Source organism: Parasteatoda tepidariorum, chromosome 1 (assembly GCF_043381705.1).
Source record: "Parasteatoda tepidariorum isolate YZ-2023 chromosome 1, CAS_Ptep_4.0, whole genome shotgun sequence".
Taxonomy (NCBI): Eukaryota; Metazoa; Arthropoda; class Arachnida; order Araneae; family Theridiidae; genus Parasteatoda; species Parasteatoda tepidariorum.
The window spans coordinates 86,565,443-86,585,244 of record NC_092204.1 but is presented as its reverse complement, the minus strand read 5'-3'; the positions used below and the strand labels follow the sequence as shown (position 1 = coordinate 86,585,244).

Below are 19,802 nucleotides of genomic sequence, written 5' to 3'. Positions count from 1 at the left end.
ACAAATATTCTTGCATCATTTTTTTTGTTAAATTGTTAAAAACTGGAATTCAATACAATAAAAAAATTCAGCAAAAAACTAAGAATAAAAATTTAACCTAAAATCTAAGACAGCGCAAACTGCGGTCGCCTCACATTTGACGTAAATTTATTATTCTTTCCTATCAGGAGGTCTTACGTAAAAGAAAGCAGAAAGCGAAATAGAATTTAAATCTTTCAAATGAATTTTATTTCTAGTAATGGAAAGTGACGAGTGCCCTCACTTCGAAGCAAAATAAAGAAGGAAGAAATAAATTGATTGATGATAAGAGAATAAAATTGGCAGAGAATTTTTTGACTACTGAAACTATTAACAATTTAACTATTTAAGCATTAAATGTGTATTTTTTTCAGTATTGAAAAAAACCTAACGGAGTTTTAAAATATCACGCAATGTTTCTTTTTTTATCTAATAAAACAAAAGATTTCTTATACATATTATTAAGACAAATACTTCAGCACAATTTTTTTTTTCGTTAAATTGCTAAAAACTAGAATTGATTAAAATAAAGAAAAATTCAGTGAAAAGCCAAGAATAAAAATTTAACCTAAAATATAAAACAGCACAAAGTGAAGTCTCTTCACTGTTGACGTGAATTTATTATTCTTTCCTAACAGGCGGTCCTCATACGTAATAGAAAACAAAAAGCGAAATAGAATTTAAATCCTTCAAATGAATTTTATTTCCAGTAATGGAAAGTGACAAGTGCCCTTACTTAGCAGCAAAATAAAGAAGGAAGCGGAAATTGGTTTAAGCGAACTAAATTCTTAGAGAATTGTTTTGACTATTGAAATTGTTTTGTATCGAATTAAGAACTTTTACAAGAACACATTAAGTTAATTTGTTAATAAAGAGGTTAACATACGAATCATTTAATTGTTCGTAGACTGACAAGCGTTCTATGAAAAGCAAAAGAATTATTTTGAGGTTCTTTAATTTAATTGAGTATTACGATATTCTTCATTGTAAATTGGATTTTATTTTATTTTATTGTATCGTAGCCCAATTCGTAATTATGTATAACAAATTTGACAATTTAATAAGAAAACATTATTTTGACTTACTATAAAAACGAGGTTTGATTTGACGACTGCTGATGAAGAAAAGAGTAAAGTCAAGTTATTTTGTGGAATAATAACCAATTTTTTATAGGAATAAAAGCATCTTTCATTTTCAGAATTCAAAATAGCTAATCAATCTTTTGCATTTGAAAAATAAAATAGTTTCTTTATTTGGGGAATAAGTAACAAAGCTTTTTTTTATCACGATTTAGGTGATAGTTAATTAACAATTCCTTCCGTTTGATACCTTTTTTCCAGGAAACATTTCACTCTGTTTTTTAAACCTATCAATACAGAAATTGCTTTTATTCAAACAGTTCTCAAATAAGATTAATCAAGCTTTTCCATAAAATAGTCTTTTGAGTTAAAGGAATTTCATTCCCTACTTTTATGTAATAATTTGAGATAGCCAATGCATTCATCAATTTACTTAATGAAAATGGATTATCAAAATAGCAAATTAAAATTAAGGTTAAGAAATATTACATAACTTAAATAAAGAGCAGTTTTTGAAATTGTGTAGGAAGAATTTAATTTTTATTTAAGGCCATACGAAAAATATTTAATGTTTTTTTTCTCTTTTTTTTAATTTTTTGTTAAATTAACTTTTACATTTTCTTATACATAAATGTCTTTAACATTCGAATAATTTCTAATAAGGATTGGTGTCCTCAAAATGTCTCAGAAATTTCTTTTAAAGTTTTAATTTTTGTAAATGTTTTTGATTAGTATGGTAATCAACGAAAATAATTTGTTTAATTTTCATGTTTGTATAATTTTAATTTTCTTCTTAAATTTAACAACTTTTATTTTGTTTTTTTAAAAAACAGTTTTACCAAGGCTATCAAGCATTTGACGAATATTATCCTTTAAACACAAAAGAATGAACTAAAACAAAAATGATAAAGTCAAAATCTTCCTTTATAAACTCAAAATAAAGTCGAAAACATTTTAGTTAAGAATTAATTTTTATTTTAAAATTAATTGGATTCATGTTCAAATAAGAAAGAAAACACAAAATGACTGAAAATTGAAAGCAAAAAGAATGCGGAAAAAAATAGATTGTCAAACGAAAAACTGAAGATTTTGTAATTAGTTTTGGTTGAGATATTACATCTTAAAATCTTAAATAGGACAAGTGACAAAATGCCTTTGAAGTAAATAAACATATAATAAAAAAAGGAATTATTTGTAATTATTAATGTATGTAGTCATGTCATTCTTCTAATAAATTGGATACTCATTTCTACATACTTTTTTCGTGTATTATATTAAAAATTTGCAATTTGTATACCATTTTAAAAATATTTACAAAACTACGCACTTATATTAAGAATAACACGCTTAAACTAAGAATAACATGCTTACACTAAAAATAACACGCTTATACTATAATAAACACGCTTATGCTAAGAATATATGAAATATTTCGCCAAGATTCAAGGAATTGTAGCATCAATAAGAAATATTTTAAAATAAGATGTATTATCATAAAAAAACAATGTATAAATCATTTTATTTTTTATTCAAATATTTAATCAAAGTATTTATTTTATTCACCAGAAGACTATTCATTTAGTCATAATTATTGTCATTTTTTTAATAAAACAATGTTTCAAACAACATTTTAGCATTTACCAAAAATATGTACGGTTTTATTGAGCGGGATTACATATTACATGTCATCAAAATTGTTCGATTTCTTAATATTAGTAAAAAGAAATATTTAAAATTAAATATTTCATTTAAAAAAACAGATAAATGCTTAGAAAATAACGTGTTTACATTACATATGTAATCATAACTGAACTAAAAAAATAATTAAAGTAGTTGTTCTATTATTCTAAAAGCTGCTAATTATTAATACTCGTTATAATTTTTTCTGTGTATTTTCACTTTGGAATAACAATTCAACAAGATTTTTGCATTTACCGAAAACGTACGCTTCAATTAGGAGGGATTATATATTTATAGTCATTGAAATGAATGACATTTCTTAAAAATATAAAGAAAATGTCAAAATTCAAAATCTAATTGAAATAAAAACATAATGAAACGTTTTAAAAACACAAGTTTAAATTATGCATGCGTTTGAAAATAGTAACAGGACAAAAAAATCCAACTTAGTAATTTGTATTTTTTATAGTGAAATTGTTATCGTTCACAATCTATTAAATTCTCCAAAGAGCAAACAAAACACATATTGTTGCACGAATAGACCTTAAATTTTCAGTTTTTTCCCTTGTAAAATAAAAATATACACCTTTTTTTTCCTATGATACAGATGATACAGAACTGTCCTCTTTTTTTTATTACCAAATAGCAATGGAAAGAATCATGTTTGACCTTTCATGGCTGTTACTATAGAGACGTTACTAAGAAATATGCAAATAAACTCTTCTCCGTTCACAAACAAATGAATAAATGTAGGTAAGAGAATCTTTCACAATTTCATAGTAAACATTTGAGTATAAAGGAAGCAGTCTAAGGTAAGAATTATTTTATGTACTTCTGAATTAGCTAAAATCAATCATACCAAATCAAATTCAGTAGTTTCAAAATCTTCCTTTTTAAAATCGTTGATGGGGAAATTTTGATAAATTTATTCGATAATGATCTTTTATCATTAAAAATAAATGTCGAATTTTTAGTTTGGAAAACAGTTTATATTTTTCTACGATGTTAAGAATAAGTGTAATGAAAAAGGCGAAATTTTGTAAATTCGTGTAATTATATAATTTATTAGTTTTTGCTGAATATCTAATGTTTTTATTTTTTGCGAAGCTCAACGTCAGAAAAATATACCATTGAAAGTAAAATAATCTTGAAATTTTTTTTATTAAGCTTTAAAAGCCTAATATTTAATGCGAGTAAATACTAACACAGTTTTTTTAATAGTTTTCCTTAGTTAAAATTGGTCATTCATAACAAATACACTAAAAAATTACGGAAAAAAGTACCATCACTCAGAGTGACAGTACTTTTTAGTATAAAATTCAATTTCACAGTAAAACTTTAAGGAGCAAAAATCATATATACCATAATTTTTACATAAATATTTAAAGGGAGTTGTAGGACATATATCAATAATGTTAAAACTGATCTTTTTCAATATACCTTCTTAAGAAACTACTTATGATATCGCTTTGAAATTTCGTGGGATATTTGAGATTATATCAGTTGTATGCTGTGATAATGTTTTAGTTTTAACAGGAATACTTTTTGAGTTTTGGAAGATTTTTGCTCGAAAAGGAATGAAACTTTTTTTTAAAAATTGAAAGTTCTCAGTTCTTACTCTTTAAAAAACATTTCTGCCAAAGATATGTACTGACAGTTATCATAGTGTAAACATGTATATACAAATATTCTGTGAAAAAAAAATTGAATCTTGTTTAGATGCTGAGAAAAGGTACATCGAATAAAGTCAGTTTTAGTATTATTGGTATATGACCTACAGACTTCCCTTAAGCAAAATTACACAGTCAGTAAAATTGAATAAATATTACTGTAAAAAATATGATATAAAACTTTAGAGTGAAGTGGATTTTATGGTAAAATGAAATTCGCGGATACTGCACCAAGAGTGCCAGCACTTTTCACCATAATTTGATCCGGAATCTTTTACAGTGTATTGCATGTATTTATCAAATATTATTTTGATTTAAATCATAAATTTTAGGAAAATTGTAATTTTTCTGTTTTTTTTCCTTTAGGAAAGAAAAAATTGTCATGCATTAAAGACTTTTCAAAAAAGGAATTTTATAATTCTCTTTAAAATAAGCAATGCGTTTATTATTTTTTACTGAAGATTTATAAGTCAAAAAGTGAAATTCAGGTAAACAAAGAATTCTATTTTCGACATAAATTATGTTTATATTAAACCAAAAAATGAAACAAGAATGTGAATGATCTATTTCCGTTTCCTTTTAATTGATAAATAAATAATTTTTGAACAAAGAACGAAACTCTGCTAACAAATTGAATGCGTATCTCTTTTAAATTGTTGTCACCCAGATTTTCATAAAAAATGCATTAGAAAAATTTGGCAACTCGTACAATAATTTACAGTGAAGTATTTTTAGCTTAAATGCAAGAAATACGAATTAAGATGCTATTAATTTTAGTACGAAAAAAGGTACAAAAACAAACAAAATTATGCTATTTCGAATCTTGAATGCATTATTCAAACAGATACTAAGAATTAAATAATTAGTAATAACTATCCTCCCATTACCAATATTTTCAAATAATGGGCTTAGACACTTCAAAAGACATTAATCCCAATGCTGCAAGAGGCTACATACTCGAAAAGTTCACCAGACACAAAGGTGGTGTCAATTGTATGATAATGCAAAAGGACAAGTACCTCATGGCGACAGGTGGTGAGGACAAGTGTGTTGTCCTATGGCGCATAAATACGACGCCTACTCAAAGTAAAGCTACCATGAAAGGACACACGGACTACATTTCATGTTTAGCATTCCACAATAAGTACATTTTATCTGGTTCCAATGACTACACTGTCAGAAAGTGGTGCATGTCATCATACGACTGTCTCTACGTATACGAAGGTCATAAGGAAAGAGTGAATAGACTCGTAGTTGCTGGAGATTTCATGTTCTCATCCTCTATTGACCATACTGTGAAGGCATGGACATTGAACACTCATCAGTACTCTGCTGTGAACGACACTTGTTTGAAAACGTTCGAAGTAAGTTAAATTCAATAGCATTATTTAAAACTAACGTAATAACTTTTAGCAATCTACACCGAAGAGCCATTACATTATGACCACCCTGCTAATAACATGTAGGACCACCTTTAGCCCTCAAAACTGCTAGCACCCGCCGTGGCACTGATTCCACAAGGTGCTGGTAGGTAGTTTGAGGTATCTGGTACCAAGCGCTCACCAACTGGCCCTGCAATTCCCTCACATTGCGAGGGGGTAGCGTGGCAGCACGAATTTGGTTTTCCAAGTAGGACCACAAATGCTCTATTGGATTAAGGTCAGGAGAATTTGGGGGCCAAGACATGACTTGAAAGTCACTAGAATGTTCCTCGACGATTCGATCCTTATGACATGGTGCATTATCCTGTTGGTAAACACCATCCTCCACAGGAGAAACTGTTTCCATGAATGGGTGAACCTGGTCTTCAACTATGTTCAAATAGCTTACAGACGTCAGGGATTGTTCTATGAGGATTATGGGTCCTAATGTGCCCCATGAAAACATTGTTCCTGGGCGAGATAGGTGGAGGGTGGTCATAATGTAATAGCTCTTCGGTGTATATGTTATATAGTGAATATATTAGCATAATAGCAACATATATGCTACAGAGAATAAACAATAACGATTCACTTATTAATGCCCGAAATATTTGTAAAATAATATTATTTCGTACTTACGCTGAAAAATGCTGATACTCAGCGTGCACTTGTGCTGAGTATTGATTACTTCTCATTTACTACTCAGTCATGTATTGCCGTTTTATTTTATAACCAGCGTTGAACAGACTGCCCATTTTTAAGTTTACGGCTATCAATGCTCAAATGTTATTGAGCCTTGTAATTTTGAAACCAATCCAGAAGAAAAGGGAACTCCTGAATCTAGCATTGGGACACATTAGTTTTCAATGAGACTTTTTGATGGAACTAACCCGCATTTGCGTTAAATGGAGAGGAAATCCTCTCACGGTTTGTCAGATGGTAAGGAGATTCTAACCTTTGATCATCGTTCTGCTGAAGATATTTTGCGTCAAAACTGTGTCCGGTGCGGGTTCTCCCCATTGGGAGGAGTTCATTTTATCTCCAATGTCAGCACGGCTAAAATATGATATTCATATTGTCTATATGAGTAATAAATATTGATATTTATATTTTAAAAAAAATAATTCAACATTCACTAGTGCATGCTGAATACTGACATTGTTCAGTGTTAAGTGTGAAATAGCGATAGTTGACAAATGCTTCAAACATTTGCTAGTTTCATATAGTTTTTGTCTTTCACAGCTTACTTACGCTCTTAAAGGTACAAGATAACAAATGAAGATAAATCTCTTTCAAAAAGAAAATCTATAAATATATATCGCAAAAAGAAGTTTGTGAAATAATAATTTGCTTTGAGTGAAAATTAAATTGTCATGTTTGAGGGATGACCGAACACTATTCCCACCTACCGATTACAAATGTTATAGAAAACTTTCAAATGTACGTATTTCTGTAAGATTTAATTACTTTCTAAAATATCAATAAAAATGGCTGCTAACACGATACAAACACTAATCTCATTTAAAATTCTCTCATGCATTGCAGAAATGCTTGAAACATTTCTGCAATGTTTGCGAGATAATATAATTGTAAGATAAATATAATTCATGACACTATTCATTTATTAAGAGATTCTATTATTCATTAGAGTGAGAAGACTAATAATCAGTGATTGAGAAAAAAAAATATAAGACAAACGTTGAATATTTTCTAATTAATTTGTTTTAATTATTTTTAATTGTAAAACTAATGTAAGAAAACAGGAATGATTATGTGCATTGTTTTCGTATTTCAAAAATATACTTCCATACTAAATTAGTTTGTGGCTAGCATTCGAATCAATTATTGATAACCTTCGTATTTTAATAATAATTCACATGTTTAATTAAACTATAAGCTGATTATTCTCTTGATTAAAAAAATAAGTAGCAAATAAGTAAGCATATATATTACAGTTTAATTCCTTAATAACTTTTTATGCTAATTTATTTATATTCATTTATTTATAGCTATTTTTATGTATTTATTTGTTTATATTTACTTATTTGTATTTATTTATTAATAACTATTTATTTATTTGAATGTATTTAATTCGCTACAATTTTTTTAATGAAATAAGAAATATATTGGCAATTTAATTTTAGAAATTTTAAAAACCAACAAACAAATTTTTTTTAACGATAAATTTTCAACTGCAACTTATTTTAAATGAACTAATTTTTAATACGCTAATCAGATCGTTTTAAATAAGATGAAATTGTAAATCAGAAAGTAATCTAATGATTTTGTTATTAAGTTTTCCAAACTATAACTTCAACCAAACTTATAATGAAAAAATCTGAAAAATACATTTTTCATCATGCAGAGAATTGAACTTTTTAATTTTTTTAAAATTAAAGTAACAAATATTTTTTTATAAAATATCTCTTATCTCTAATATTTAAATGCTTTAAAGTTTAAATTCTTTTTAATTTGTTTTCCCATAACAGATAATTGGAAATAATAGAATTAATTCATTTCAGGGTCATTCTAAAGCCGTATATCCTCTAGTTTTCATTCCTGATGACAATAATCCATTAGATGGAAAAACAATTCTTGAGAGAGATATTTTAATATCGGGTTCCTCCGATAAAACAATTCGGATATGGTCGTTTCACATTGGAAAATCATTGCATGTAAGTAAATTATAGCTCACAGCTGCGGTTTAGCTAAATTTTATATGATTTGAATAAAACTTAACTCGTTTTAAATGCTTTTTTCTGTGATCTGAATATTGTTGGTAATTTAAATATTAATCACGTGTTCTTGTTACTATTGCATATTATCTGAACACTGTTTCATATTTTGATACTATTTCATACGATAGGTATTATATATCATGTAATATGAATTCTAATTCATGGGATTTATCCCATTCGCATTGAGGTTATACTACTTCATAATGTCTGAATTGTATATCATATCTCAATTGTATTTGCATTCAGATTATGCTATTTAATATTGTTTGAATTATAATCCATGGTATTTATAATACTAGAACACAAACCATACTATTTCATATCTGAATTGGACTTCATATGATCTATCATACTTGCTTTCAGATTATACTAATTGATATGATCTAAAATCTATTTCATGGGATCTATTTAGATTATACTATTCCATTATATCTTGCAATTTTATGTGATTTACCATTCTTTTATTAAGACTACACTGCTTCATATAATCTGAATGGAATCATAATCTATAGGTTTTCTCATTTATTTGTTTAAAGATATGACTGACAATATTATTTTTTAAAAAATTTCATTCTTATCACAATTAAAACACGTTAGAAATTTTAATATCCATAAGCAAACGGCAACAAAAATCACTTTTTTTTTCAATCGGTTGCAGTTGCTGTCCGTTATTGTTCAAATTTAAGAAGAAACTGCCTTTTCATTTTGTATTAAAAAGTATATAAAGTGTAATGCAATATCACATTGTACAAATTATCATTTAACAAGCTTAGCAACGAGAAAAAGGTAATTCAGTTATATAGCTCATGGGCTACAATAGTGGCACAACTAAAAAAACACGAGTTTTGGACTAAGAACAGATGTAAATAGAAAAATACATATTTTTTCAGCAGCAATACTTGCACAACTCATAATTCAACTTGAAGGAATCGTCGTTTAGGCAACGAAAGCATTTCTTATGCATTTTGCTTAGCAATGCAATGAAAACTTTAAACCCACTTATCTCAAAACTTGATTTTTTGAATTGTGCCGCTATTGAAGCTCATGAGTGATATATCTTTCTGTTAATCACTATGTAACAAACATTTAGATTTCAGGTATTTGCAGAGTAATAATTATAATTATGATTATTAAAGGTTCTGAAAGGTCACAAGGGAACAGTCAACACACTGGTTGTAGATCCAGAAGGAAAACTTTTGTTCAGTGGCGGGGGCGAAGGTACCATCATCTGTTGGAATATTTCAACAGGAGATTGCGTACGGCAAATGACTGGACATGAGAGTGCAGTATTAAGCATGATAGTAAATGTTTTTAAAATTTATATTACTTCACGGTTTGCTAAAATCTTTTTTTTTATTACATAAAACATTTCATACACATTTAAAGATTCCGTTCCTTATACCATCATACACCGAAGAGCCATTACATTATGACCACCCTGCTAATAACATATAGGACCACCTTCAGCCCTCAAAACTGCTAACATTGATTCCACAAGGTGCTGATAGGTAGTCTGAGGTATCTGGTACCAATCGCTCACCAACTGGTCCTGCAATTCCCTCCTATTGCGAGGGGGTATTGTGGCAGCACGAATTTGGTTTTCCAAGTAGGACCACAAATGCTCTATTGGATTAAGGTCAGGTGAATTTGGTGGCCAAGACATGACTTGAAAGTCACTGGAATGTTCCTCGAACCAATCCATGACGATTCGACCCTTATGACATGGTGCATTATACTGTTGGTAAACACCCTCCCCCGCTGGAAAAACTGTTGCCATGAATGGGTAAACCTGGTCTTCAACTATGTTCAAGTAGCTTACAGACGTCAGGGATTGTTCTATGAGGATTATGGGTCCTTTTGTGCCCCATGAAAACATTGTTCCTGGGCGAGAAACCATGAAAACTTGGGCGAGCCCATTGTTATGGATGGAGGGTGGTCATAATGCAATGGCTCTTCGGTGTATATTAGTGCACACTTAATATTCATTTCTACTAACTTAAATAATTTCGACAGAATAATCGATTTTAACTGCCCTTCACCAAAAGTTTTAATATTGGTATATTGGTTGCATGCTTTTAACAATTCGTAGTAATTGTAACTAAAAAAATGATCGCCATCTTGCTTGCATTGTTGCGGGTTTACTTAATTACAAGCTGTTTATAGATAAAACGCAATATACATCCCAAGTTACTCATATCTTATTGATTCAAAAATAAAAACAGGCATCGAAATAAATATATTTTACAGAAGGTATGCTTGTAATTCAATAGCAATTTCATTTTTAATATTCGCTATAAGCGTATTACTTTATTTCTTAAAATCGACAGTAGTTTCTTCAAAATGTTCGAATTTAATGAAACAGATTTATTTAAAACAATCTCTAAAGAAACAAAACATTTAGATTGAAAATAACATTTTTAATGAAATCATAATATCCCTTTCAAATGTTTGATAAATCATTTCGTAGAAACTGTGTCATGATAGATTATCTACTGCTCCATGAAAAAAAAAATTCTTTTTTTTAAAGTTTATAATATACCCAGTAAAAACAGCAGGTTTTATTAAATTATTATTTTAAAGCAAAAAATCGAAATATCGTCGATCTTGCGACTTTTAAACAAAATAATATAAAATACAATTCTGTGAATAAATTCCTTTTTTAAATAAAATAAAGGAAAACCTTATTGTCTAGTACTTACGGTGGTTTAGAGCTTATAAAGTTTGTTTGCATGCATCTGATCCGTATTTTAGATGCATTTCATTATTAAAATCACAGTAAATTTAAATGCGTTTAATTTTTGTCAACAAGTTCGTAATATAAGTAGAAAAGCTATGAGTTAAAGTTGAAATATGTTATTTTTTTAAAAATCGTTTGGCTTCACCTTTTTAATATTATTGAAAAATTTTCAAAATCGTTTGGTAAAATTTTCAATTTTAACTAATATTGTTAAATGAAATTTAATTTTTTGAGTAAAACTTTATTTAAAGTTATTCATATTGATGTTCAATGTGTACTGAGTTGATAAGTTTGTCACAGAGAAATTATAAAATATAAATCAGATTGTTATCTGCAAATGTAATGAAAAATAAATTACTTTTAAAGCAGTATTATAAGTGAAAAATTTGCAATTTAAAGCATAACATTTCCTCAAAAAAGTGCGAAAGTTAAAAGAAATTAGAAATAGAGATTTGAAATATTAAAAGAAAATAAAGTTAATGGTTATTATATCTCAATAAGCCGCAGTCAGACACGCTACCCACTCGGCCAGGTGGTAAATGCCGATCTGGTGGCCGAGTGGTTAGCGTGCCTGACTGCGGAGCCGATGGTCGCGGGTTCGAATCCTGCTCAGGGCATGGATGTTTATTTCTCCCTCTTTTTATTCTATGTCCTTTCTCCTTTGTGTGAATGTGACCCGCCCTATAAACGGGTTTGTGGTTGTGTGACGTGGGCGACGCTGCTCCACCGCCGTGGCTTTGCCACAGGTGCCCACTGGGTAACGAGAAGAGAGTAGCAGTTCTGGCATTTCTGTGGCCAATGGGACAATGCCCAAGAGCCCGCCATTAAAAAATAAAAATAAAAGAAAAAAATATCTCAATAACTACTGAGAAGTCGTTTATCTTAATATATGCCAATAATTATTTTCAGTAGTTTGTTATTTAATGTTTGTTTTTCTCTTTTTTGCCAAATCCATAAGTGAAACTAAAAGGTTCAAGAGTGATTTTCTTCATTCCAAGAATAATCATTTTTTACTTCAATATTTTGCAGGGTCATAACAAAATGCTATATTCTTGTAGCACAGATAAAACAGCTCGTGCTTGGATTATGGAATTTGGGGAGTGCATCAAGATATACAGGGATCACACTCATAGCGTAACCTGCATAAAATATTTAGACGGTTACAGTGAGTAGAATTTTTTAAATTTATTTATTTTAGATCATTTTCCCACAATGTTAAAAAATATGAAAGTTCTGAGTTCCATAATTAAATTTTCTATAAGAAATAATTTAATTATTTTTTTAAATTTACGCAATTGTTATCTGAATTAGAGAACCCTAATTATATCCAACTTTAATAAAATAAAAAATAATTTACTGAATAATTTTATAATTCTTTAATTTCTGAATCAAATGATTGGAGAGAGACTTGGACCCTTTTTGAAAATGTCTTTTTTTTTAAAAAAAAAAGATAAAGAAAAGAAAAATTTTCAGTCTTGTAACATTTTCTAACGCATAGTTTTACTAACATAAATTTTAGTATAGCTATTGTGTAAATAGTGCGTAGTAACGTAAAAATTTACTTGCAGCAAAATTTTTCAATTATAATTTATTAAAAAGTTTTTTTAAAAATAGTTTGATCTCCTCCATTTGTTTACTCGCATTTTTAAAATGAAAAGAAAACAGATGAAAAACAATCTGCATATGCTGTAATAATCTGCAACGTTCACAGCCGTATTTGAAGGTTTCTTGCTTCCACAAATATTAATAGTATAAGGTTAAAAAGGGCGTAGTATAGCCACGAGTTTGATAAATTCTATTACCCTAGTGCAGGGATGGCGAACCAGTGGCACGCGTGCCACTTACGGCACGCGATACAATATTTTGGGCACGCCACTGATCACAAAGTTTACTATGAAGCATATTAACAATTCAATTAAAATTCACAAAAAAAGAACAATTAATGCCAAGAAAGCAATTAATAACCACGAAAAAACAAGCGAACAATAAATAACTAGCAAAAAAAAATTAACTAACATCTTATAACCCTAATATAAGTTATTTGTCATCTAATCTGCAACAACAGAAGTCACACTGATGTTACTTTAAGTTGAGTTACGCGTATAACTGAANTTTTTAAAGAATCCTTTTTATCATAAGAACTATCAATTGCCTTGTGCATTGAAGCGTCTTCTATATTTTCTTCTTCATTTAGCTGCTTAGTAAGACTGTTTTAAATTTAGTTATCTTGGATGTAAGCGTACTTTCACTTAATAAATTCGCGGTAATTATGTTAGCTTACTAAAAATTATAAACAAATAAATTGTTGAAAAACAGACTTAATTTTGTAATTTTATAAACGTCGCGGACCCAATTTTGAGTTTACGACTACCAATATTCAATTCCGCAACCCTGTAATTTTGAGCCCAATCCAGAAGACAATGGAACTCCGGGATCCAGTATTGGAAGAAATTTGCCTTCGTGGAGGACTTTTTGATGGAACTAACCAGCATTTGCGTTACATGGAGAGAAAAACCCCGGAAACCTCCTACAGTTAGCCTGAAAACAAAGGAACTCCAACCCATGATTCGTCAACCACTGAATACATTTTACGTCAGCACTGTGATCGGTGCGAGCAGGGTGCAGAAATCGTATCGACTGGCTATTACTGGGATTCGAACCTGGGTCACCTCAATCGGAGGCAAAAGATCTATCCCCTGAGCCACCACGTTTCAAACAGACCTAATTATACAAAGCTCATCCAGTAGTGTAACAATATAAAATTACAGTAATAAATTTCAATTTTTATTAATTTTTATTTAATTAATTTTATAGATATAAGATCGTTGTAGTTTGTTCTTATAATTTTCAGTATACACTGGGTGTGCGGACACTTATAGCAGGATGTTCAAAGCAAAAACTGGAGAATGTAAACGGGTATTTAAAGGACACACAAAAGCAGTCGTTCAAGTTGAGGTAAACATTTTACTTTTTATCCATTAGAATACATTTTTATCCCTTTTTATTCAGTTTTGTAAAATCCAATTAGTACTTCAGTTGCACTGACATAACTGTCTAGTCATATCATTTGTTTTAAATAGCCAGATGGAAACCCAAATTAAAAATTCAAGTTCGAATTACACGTTATGCTACTATATATAAGGTGCTCCACAATCACCGCCCTTTGTATATCTTTTTAGATTCTTTCCCAATAATGACGCTGTAAAAATATGCACATTAGGGATCTTAAATTAATATTTAAGCGGCAAAAAAGACCAACGCTATTAAAATCTCTTAAATCGCTAAGCGGTAGGAAAACATTAAAGCCAGTTTGGTTTCCCTATACAACTTAACGGTGTTTCTATAATCTGTCTATAGAAAGAACCTCTCTCGCCATTCGAATGGAGCAGTGGCGCTGAGTTTGGTATCGAGGGTTAACTATTTCATCTAGGGATGTCAGGTCAATATTTAAGTCGCGTTATAACTCGGATTCGCGAGCGAAAAGGAATCAGCGGAGAGAGAATCCATCCTCTTTGAAATGCAGTATTGCGTATTTCCATAGCAACACACGGATTTAGAGTCTGTGTCTAGGGGAGTCCTTTCAAGAGACAAACTGTAACAATCATCTTTCAACTCGACTTTGTTTCCTTTGGTAGTCAAATAGATTTTGATGCTTTCAGTGCCGTCTTCTTTAGAAGTGATGTGTCAGGTTTCGATATTGTTTTTGTTCTTTATTTACTGAAGTTTTAGTTTGAGACTAATAATTGTGTTCTACATTTTTGAAAAAGATAGAAACTTAAATTTTTGTTTAATTATTTTTACATTTTTTGTAAATGATTCAGTAACTTGATATAAATTACTTTAATCACTTCTGAAAATTTACGATATACAAATGAAAACATTATTTATAACGAACAACATATGAGTGTGTGTGAGGAAGCATCTATGAAGCTATAACTGATTGCATCCCAATGTAGAACTGCAAAGTATTCCTTTGCATGTTTTCTTATGCATTATTAATACAAAGCATTATCCGTCATTTGTGTTTTTATTTTAAAATTGACAGCAGTGAGTAAGACTTTTGTAAATCGAACAATCTCTGCAGTTAAAAAAAAAACTACTGCATTTTATGATGTTGAAAACTCACTTAATCAAGTTATATAGAACTTAAGAGACTCATGATATCGTCATGATAATCTAAATGATAATTAAGCATTATCTGATCAACTGAAACACGAAAAAACTCTTACAAAACATAAAATTAAGTTGTCTCTTGAGTCTTACAACAAAACAAAAAGTATTATTTTTACATTTGAAATGTTAAATAATATGTGTACAACAACAGGAAAACCATAAATAACATATATGTACATTTGTTTGAAAACCGTGAAGCAACGCTAGATAATTATTAAGCAATAAATAAAAATATCATGCGGAGTCGCATGAATAATGGAAAATAAATGAAGCATAACATTTTCGTGGAATTGTAGGCACATGAAATTTCCCATAATGTTGTTACAAATACACGAAGCGTTATTTAGTTAGCTCATTTATTTTAGACGTTACTGCGTGACAAGCTATTTCTCATCCATCCTATTTTTTTTAAATTTAAATTTAAAAATAAATTAAATAATATATTCATAAATCTGTGCCCTCGTATAAAGTTCCAAGCGATTCTGGGAATTTTAAATTTAAAGTATTGGAAAAATGAGCTCTGGCAAACCTAGAGTAAGCGATGAAGTTTCAAACATTGCAAAGAAATTTTCAAAATATCCAAATGAACACAAATGAGACGGGATTACGCAACGGGGAAGGTCTCCTCCACCAGATTGTTTGCATTTTGATATTTTGATGATTTCTTTTTCAGCAATTGAAACGTCATGGCCTATTCTAGGTTTTTCTAAACTCACTTTTTTCCACTCTTTACGTTTTAAATTAGCTATGGAGGTGAAACAGAGTTTCTCCCGTGGTATAGAGCGTCTTCTTAATCATATAATTCTCCTCCACACTGTCGCTTAAAATTTACACATTGGAAAATATAAAATGAATTAGGTACAAGAAAACTTTGCGTGTTGCATACACAAGGCGACATCAGTAAACTACCTTGTTTATTTTAGGCGATATTGCATGGCACGTTTGGTCAGCTTATTCTCGATCGCCACTTTTTTTTGACTAAAAATGAAATAGGAAGCTAAATATCAGTGCATTAAAAAGTGAAAATAAATTTAGCCTCAAAAACAACGCGTTCATATAACTGTGCTGCGTACACGAAAATAAAATTTTACGTGGTTTGACACATGTAAGTGACATATGAGCAACATATGTAAGCATCATTACCGCCTTATTGTATGTCGGTGTTGTATGTTAGGACAGATGCCGCCCCGTGGCCGTGGCCGAGCGGTCATCGTGAATGACTACGAAGCGGGTTCGAATCCCGCTCAGGGCGTGGATTTTCTCTCTTTTGAGTGAATGTGGCCCACTCTATTAACGGGAATCTGTGGCAGTGTATAATGTTTATCGTCTTCATGACGTTACCCGCTGTGTAACATTAATTGAGCAATAATTCCGTCATCTTCAGAGGCGTTTCAAGACGTTTTCCGAGGTCTAACGTTTTCCGAGGCAAGAACGTTCAGTGTTTGCCTTTAAAAGAAGAAAAAAACTTAGTCAGATAATCGACATCCACACTATTTTTTAAGTCTCATTTAAAAAGCATTTTGTCTGAAATTATAAAGCAAGTGATGAGAATTATATAATGTCCTTTCCAAACTGAAAGCATCTTTTCATTTGTTGTTCTCCTGATGTTTTTAAATCTACTGTGGGTTACACGTGTATGAAACGGAGTAACCTTTTATATAATCGTGGTTCCCTCCGGTCATAGTCTCCTTTTACACTCTTACTTCACCTCTTTATCATCACTTGTTTCCTTCCTTCCTCTTTGCATTTAGATTTGTTTTCATTAAACTTATTATTGTAAGACACCTCCACACAATTGCTCTCTCGATGTTTCTTAGCTATTCATCAAAGAAATATTCGGTCGCAATATAAGGATGAAAATGTCAATATTCTTCTCAAATGTCCATTAATTTCATTTTCTTTGGTAAAGCATTTCATGAAGTATTATTGCCTCTTTGATCATTATTTCATCAATTTCCATTTTAAAAGTATTTAAAATTTAAAAAGAACGATCAAAATTTCTTTGAGAAAATAATATGGAATTGCTTTTAAACTCTTTATTAAAAAATAATTTTAAATAAATTATTCCGCATTATTAACTCGTCGTAACTATTTTAAAAATAATTTAAAATTATCAAACCAGTCATCGTTTTAAAACATTTTAATCACTTCAGTGGCAAAATCAATGTAGGGACAACCACATAATTTATACATAATTTATACTAGTTGCTAAAATGGTAAATTATTACTTATATAAAAAAAAATGAAATACTGAATTTGGTAATTTTCAAATTACAGTGAGTCCCAAAACTGACCAATGGTTTAAAAAATCGTTTAAAGAAAATCAAAAGAAGATAGAACTGTACTGTTTATTACATTCTGTTTAGGAAACTAGATTATTTTCCATCGAAATTTTAAAACTGTTATGAAACTCGTCAACAAATGCCGCTGCTGACTGAGAAAAAACTACGAAGCAATGTTTTCAAAATGACTTGCAAAAACAATTGCATTCTGTGGACAAAATTTATGGACACCAATACAAATATTTCATTCAGAATGATCTGAATATTAAATTATATTTCTCAATCAGGCAGCACTGACCATGAACGAACATTAAAAATAGTTTTAAAAGTTTCTAAGAAAAGATTTTACAGTTTCTTAAGCAGAACTCAACAAGCCGTTGCATTTAAATTTCCTTCCCTTTTTTTTTCTTTAACTCATTTTTCAAATCATCGGTCTATTTAAGGACACAAGATATATTGCAGATGCCGAATTCCATGTTTCGATTGATTTTTATGTAACAATAAAGTTATTTGCATGCGTCCAAACAACTTCTATTTTCTGATTTTATTTTTTCCAGGTTGTATACGATAAACTTTATACAGTGTCAGTGGATGGAACTCTGAGGGTATGGGACACTACTGGAATTTTGGATGAAGATATATCCTCAGATGAAGTTGCCCTTGAAATTCCACCATCTCCATGATAGCATAAATTGCATTAAATTGAGGGTGTTCTGTCGTAACCGCCCTTGATATATATTTTTAGACTCGTTGCCAAAAAAGAATGCAAGGAATTGCGCACATTAGTTGGTGCAAATCAAAATTTAAACGAGGAATTAAGAACGACTGAACAAAGAAAAGACTGGAAATATCAAAACCAAGTTACCAAGAGTGGTGATTGCAGAACACCTTGTATAATGTTTTTTTTTTCCGAAGAAAGAAAGACTTTTATTTTTCCATACGTGTGATGGCCTAAGTGACCTGAAAATAAAGGACACAAACAAAGTTATTGTTTTCGTTTAAATGAAAATGAAAAAGAACTGTTATAAACATTGAGAAGGGTTATTAGAGACACAAATTTATTTGTTGATAAATTAGGTAACTTCATTTTGAATGAAAAAATTATATGAAAAATATTGGTAAAATTAGTGATTTTTTTTTTTTAATATTACTATATTTTTCACTAACATTTTGTTAGTACAATTTCGTAAAACTAACCAAAATATTAAATAAATAGTGATTGAATATAGGTCAAAAACCAACACAATTTAAAATTCGTATTAATAAAAGTCGATATAAATCAAAAATCGTATTTAAAAAATGTCCTAGCTCTCGAAACCCCTGTAACCCTTACACGGAACCCTAAGTTTCAGCGGAACACTTTTTGAGAACCGCTGCCCTATGCAGTTGCGAGTTACTTCAAATGCAGCCGATGCATTAATACAATGAGTGCTAATATTTTTTATTTGGAAAGATTTTGCGAATTGATTTTCTCACCTCATCAAAGAGTGGTAAAATAAAAGTCTTTATTTCTAAAAAGTGTTAAACGTGCAATAGTTTTTGTTATACCACATCATTTCTTGAGAAAAGCCATTTTGATTCAAATTTTTTCCGTTTTACATGTAAATGAAAACAAGTAAAATGATGCATTTTAGTACAATATATAAATATGTATATATGTTTTCTTTTTCAAGGGTGTGTAAATAGATGTTCTGTGAATAAATAATAAAATAGACCAAATGCATATGCATGTAAAAAATCTTAATTTCAAGCTTATTTTAATTATGAATAATCCAACTACGATCCACATAACAATTTCTTACATTAAAAAACATTAAAAATTGCAGAAAGATAAAATTTCTGGTAAAATCATCTTACTGAATAGTAATGACGATTGGGTACTTGCACTCCTAGGAGAAGAAGATCACGGATACCCACATCAGCGGATATCCACGGCAGCGCGAACTGATCGCTTATAAGCAAAATGACGTGTTAAAATTGAACTAAGTTTCTCCATATGCGTAA

At 29.9% G+C, this 19,802-nt stretch overlaps 1 protein-coding gene across 1 annotated transcript; it reads left to right on the top strand.

The window, feature by feature from the left end:
• Positions 1–5,234: 5,234 nt before the first annotated feature.
• LOC107436319 (WD repeat-containing protein 86) lies at positions 5,235–19,521 on the top strand. The gene is made up of 6 exons (XM_043052664.2): positions 5,235–5,811; positions 8,391–8,543; positions 9,743–9,907; positions 12,373–12,508; positions 14,195–14,298; positions 18,356–19,521. The coding sequence occupies exons 1-6, from the start codon at positions 5,350–5,352 to the stop codon at positions 18,479–18,481; spliced, it is 1,146 nt and encodes a 381-aa protein (XP_042908598.1). The 5' UTR covers positions 5,235–5,349; the 3' UTR covers positions 18,482–19,521.
• Positions 19,522–19,802: the final 281 nt, after the last annotated feature.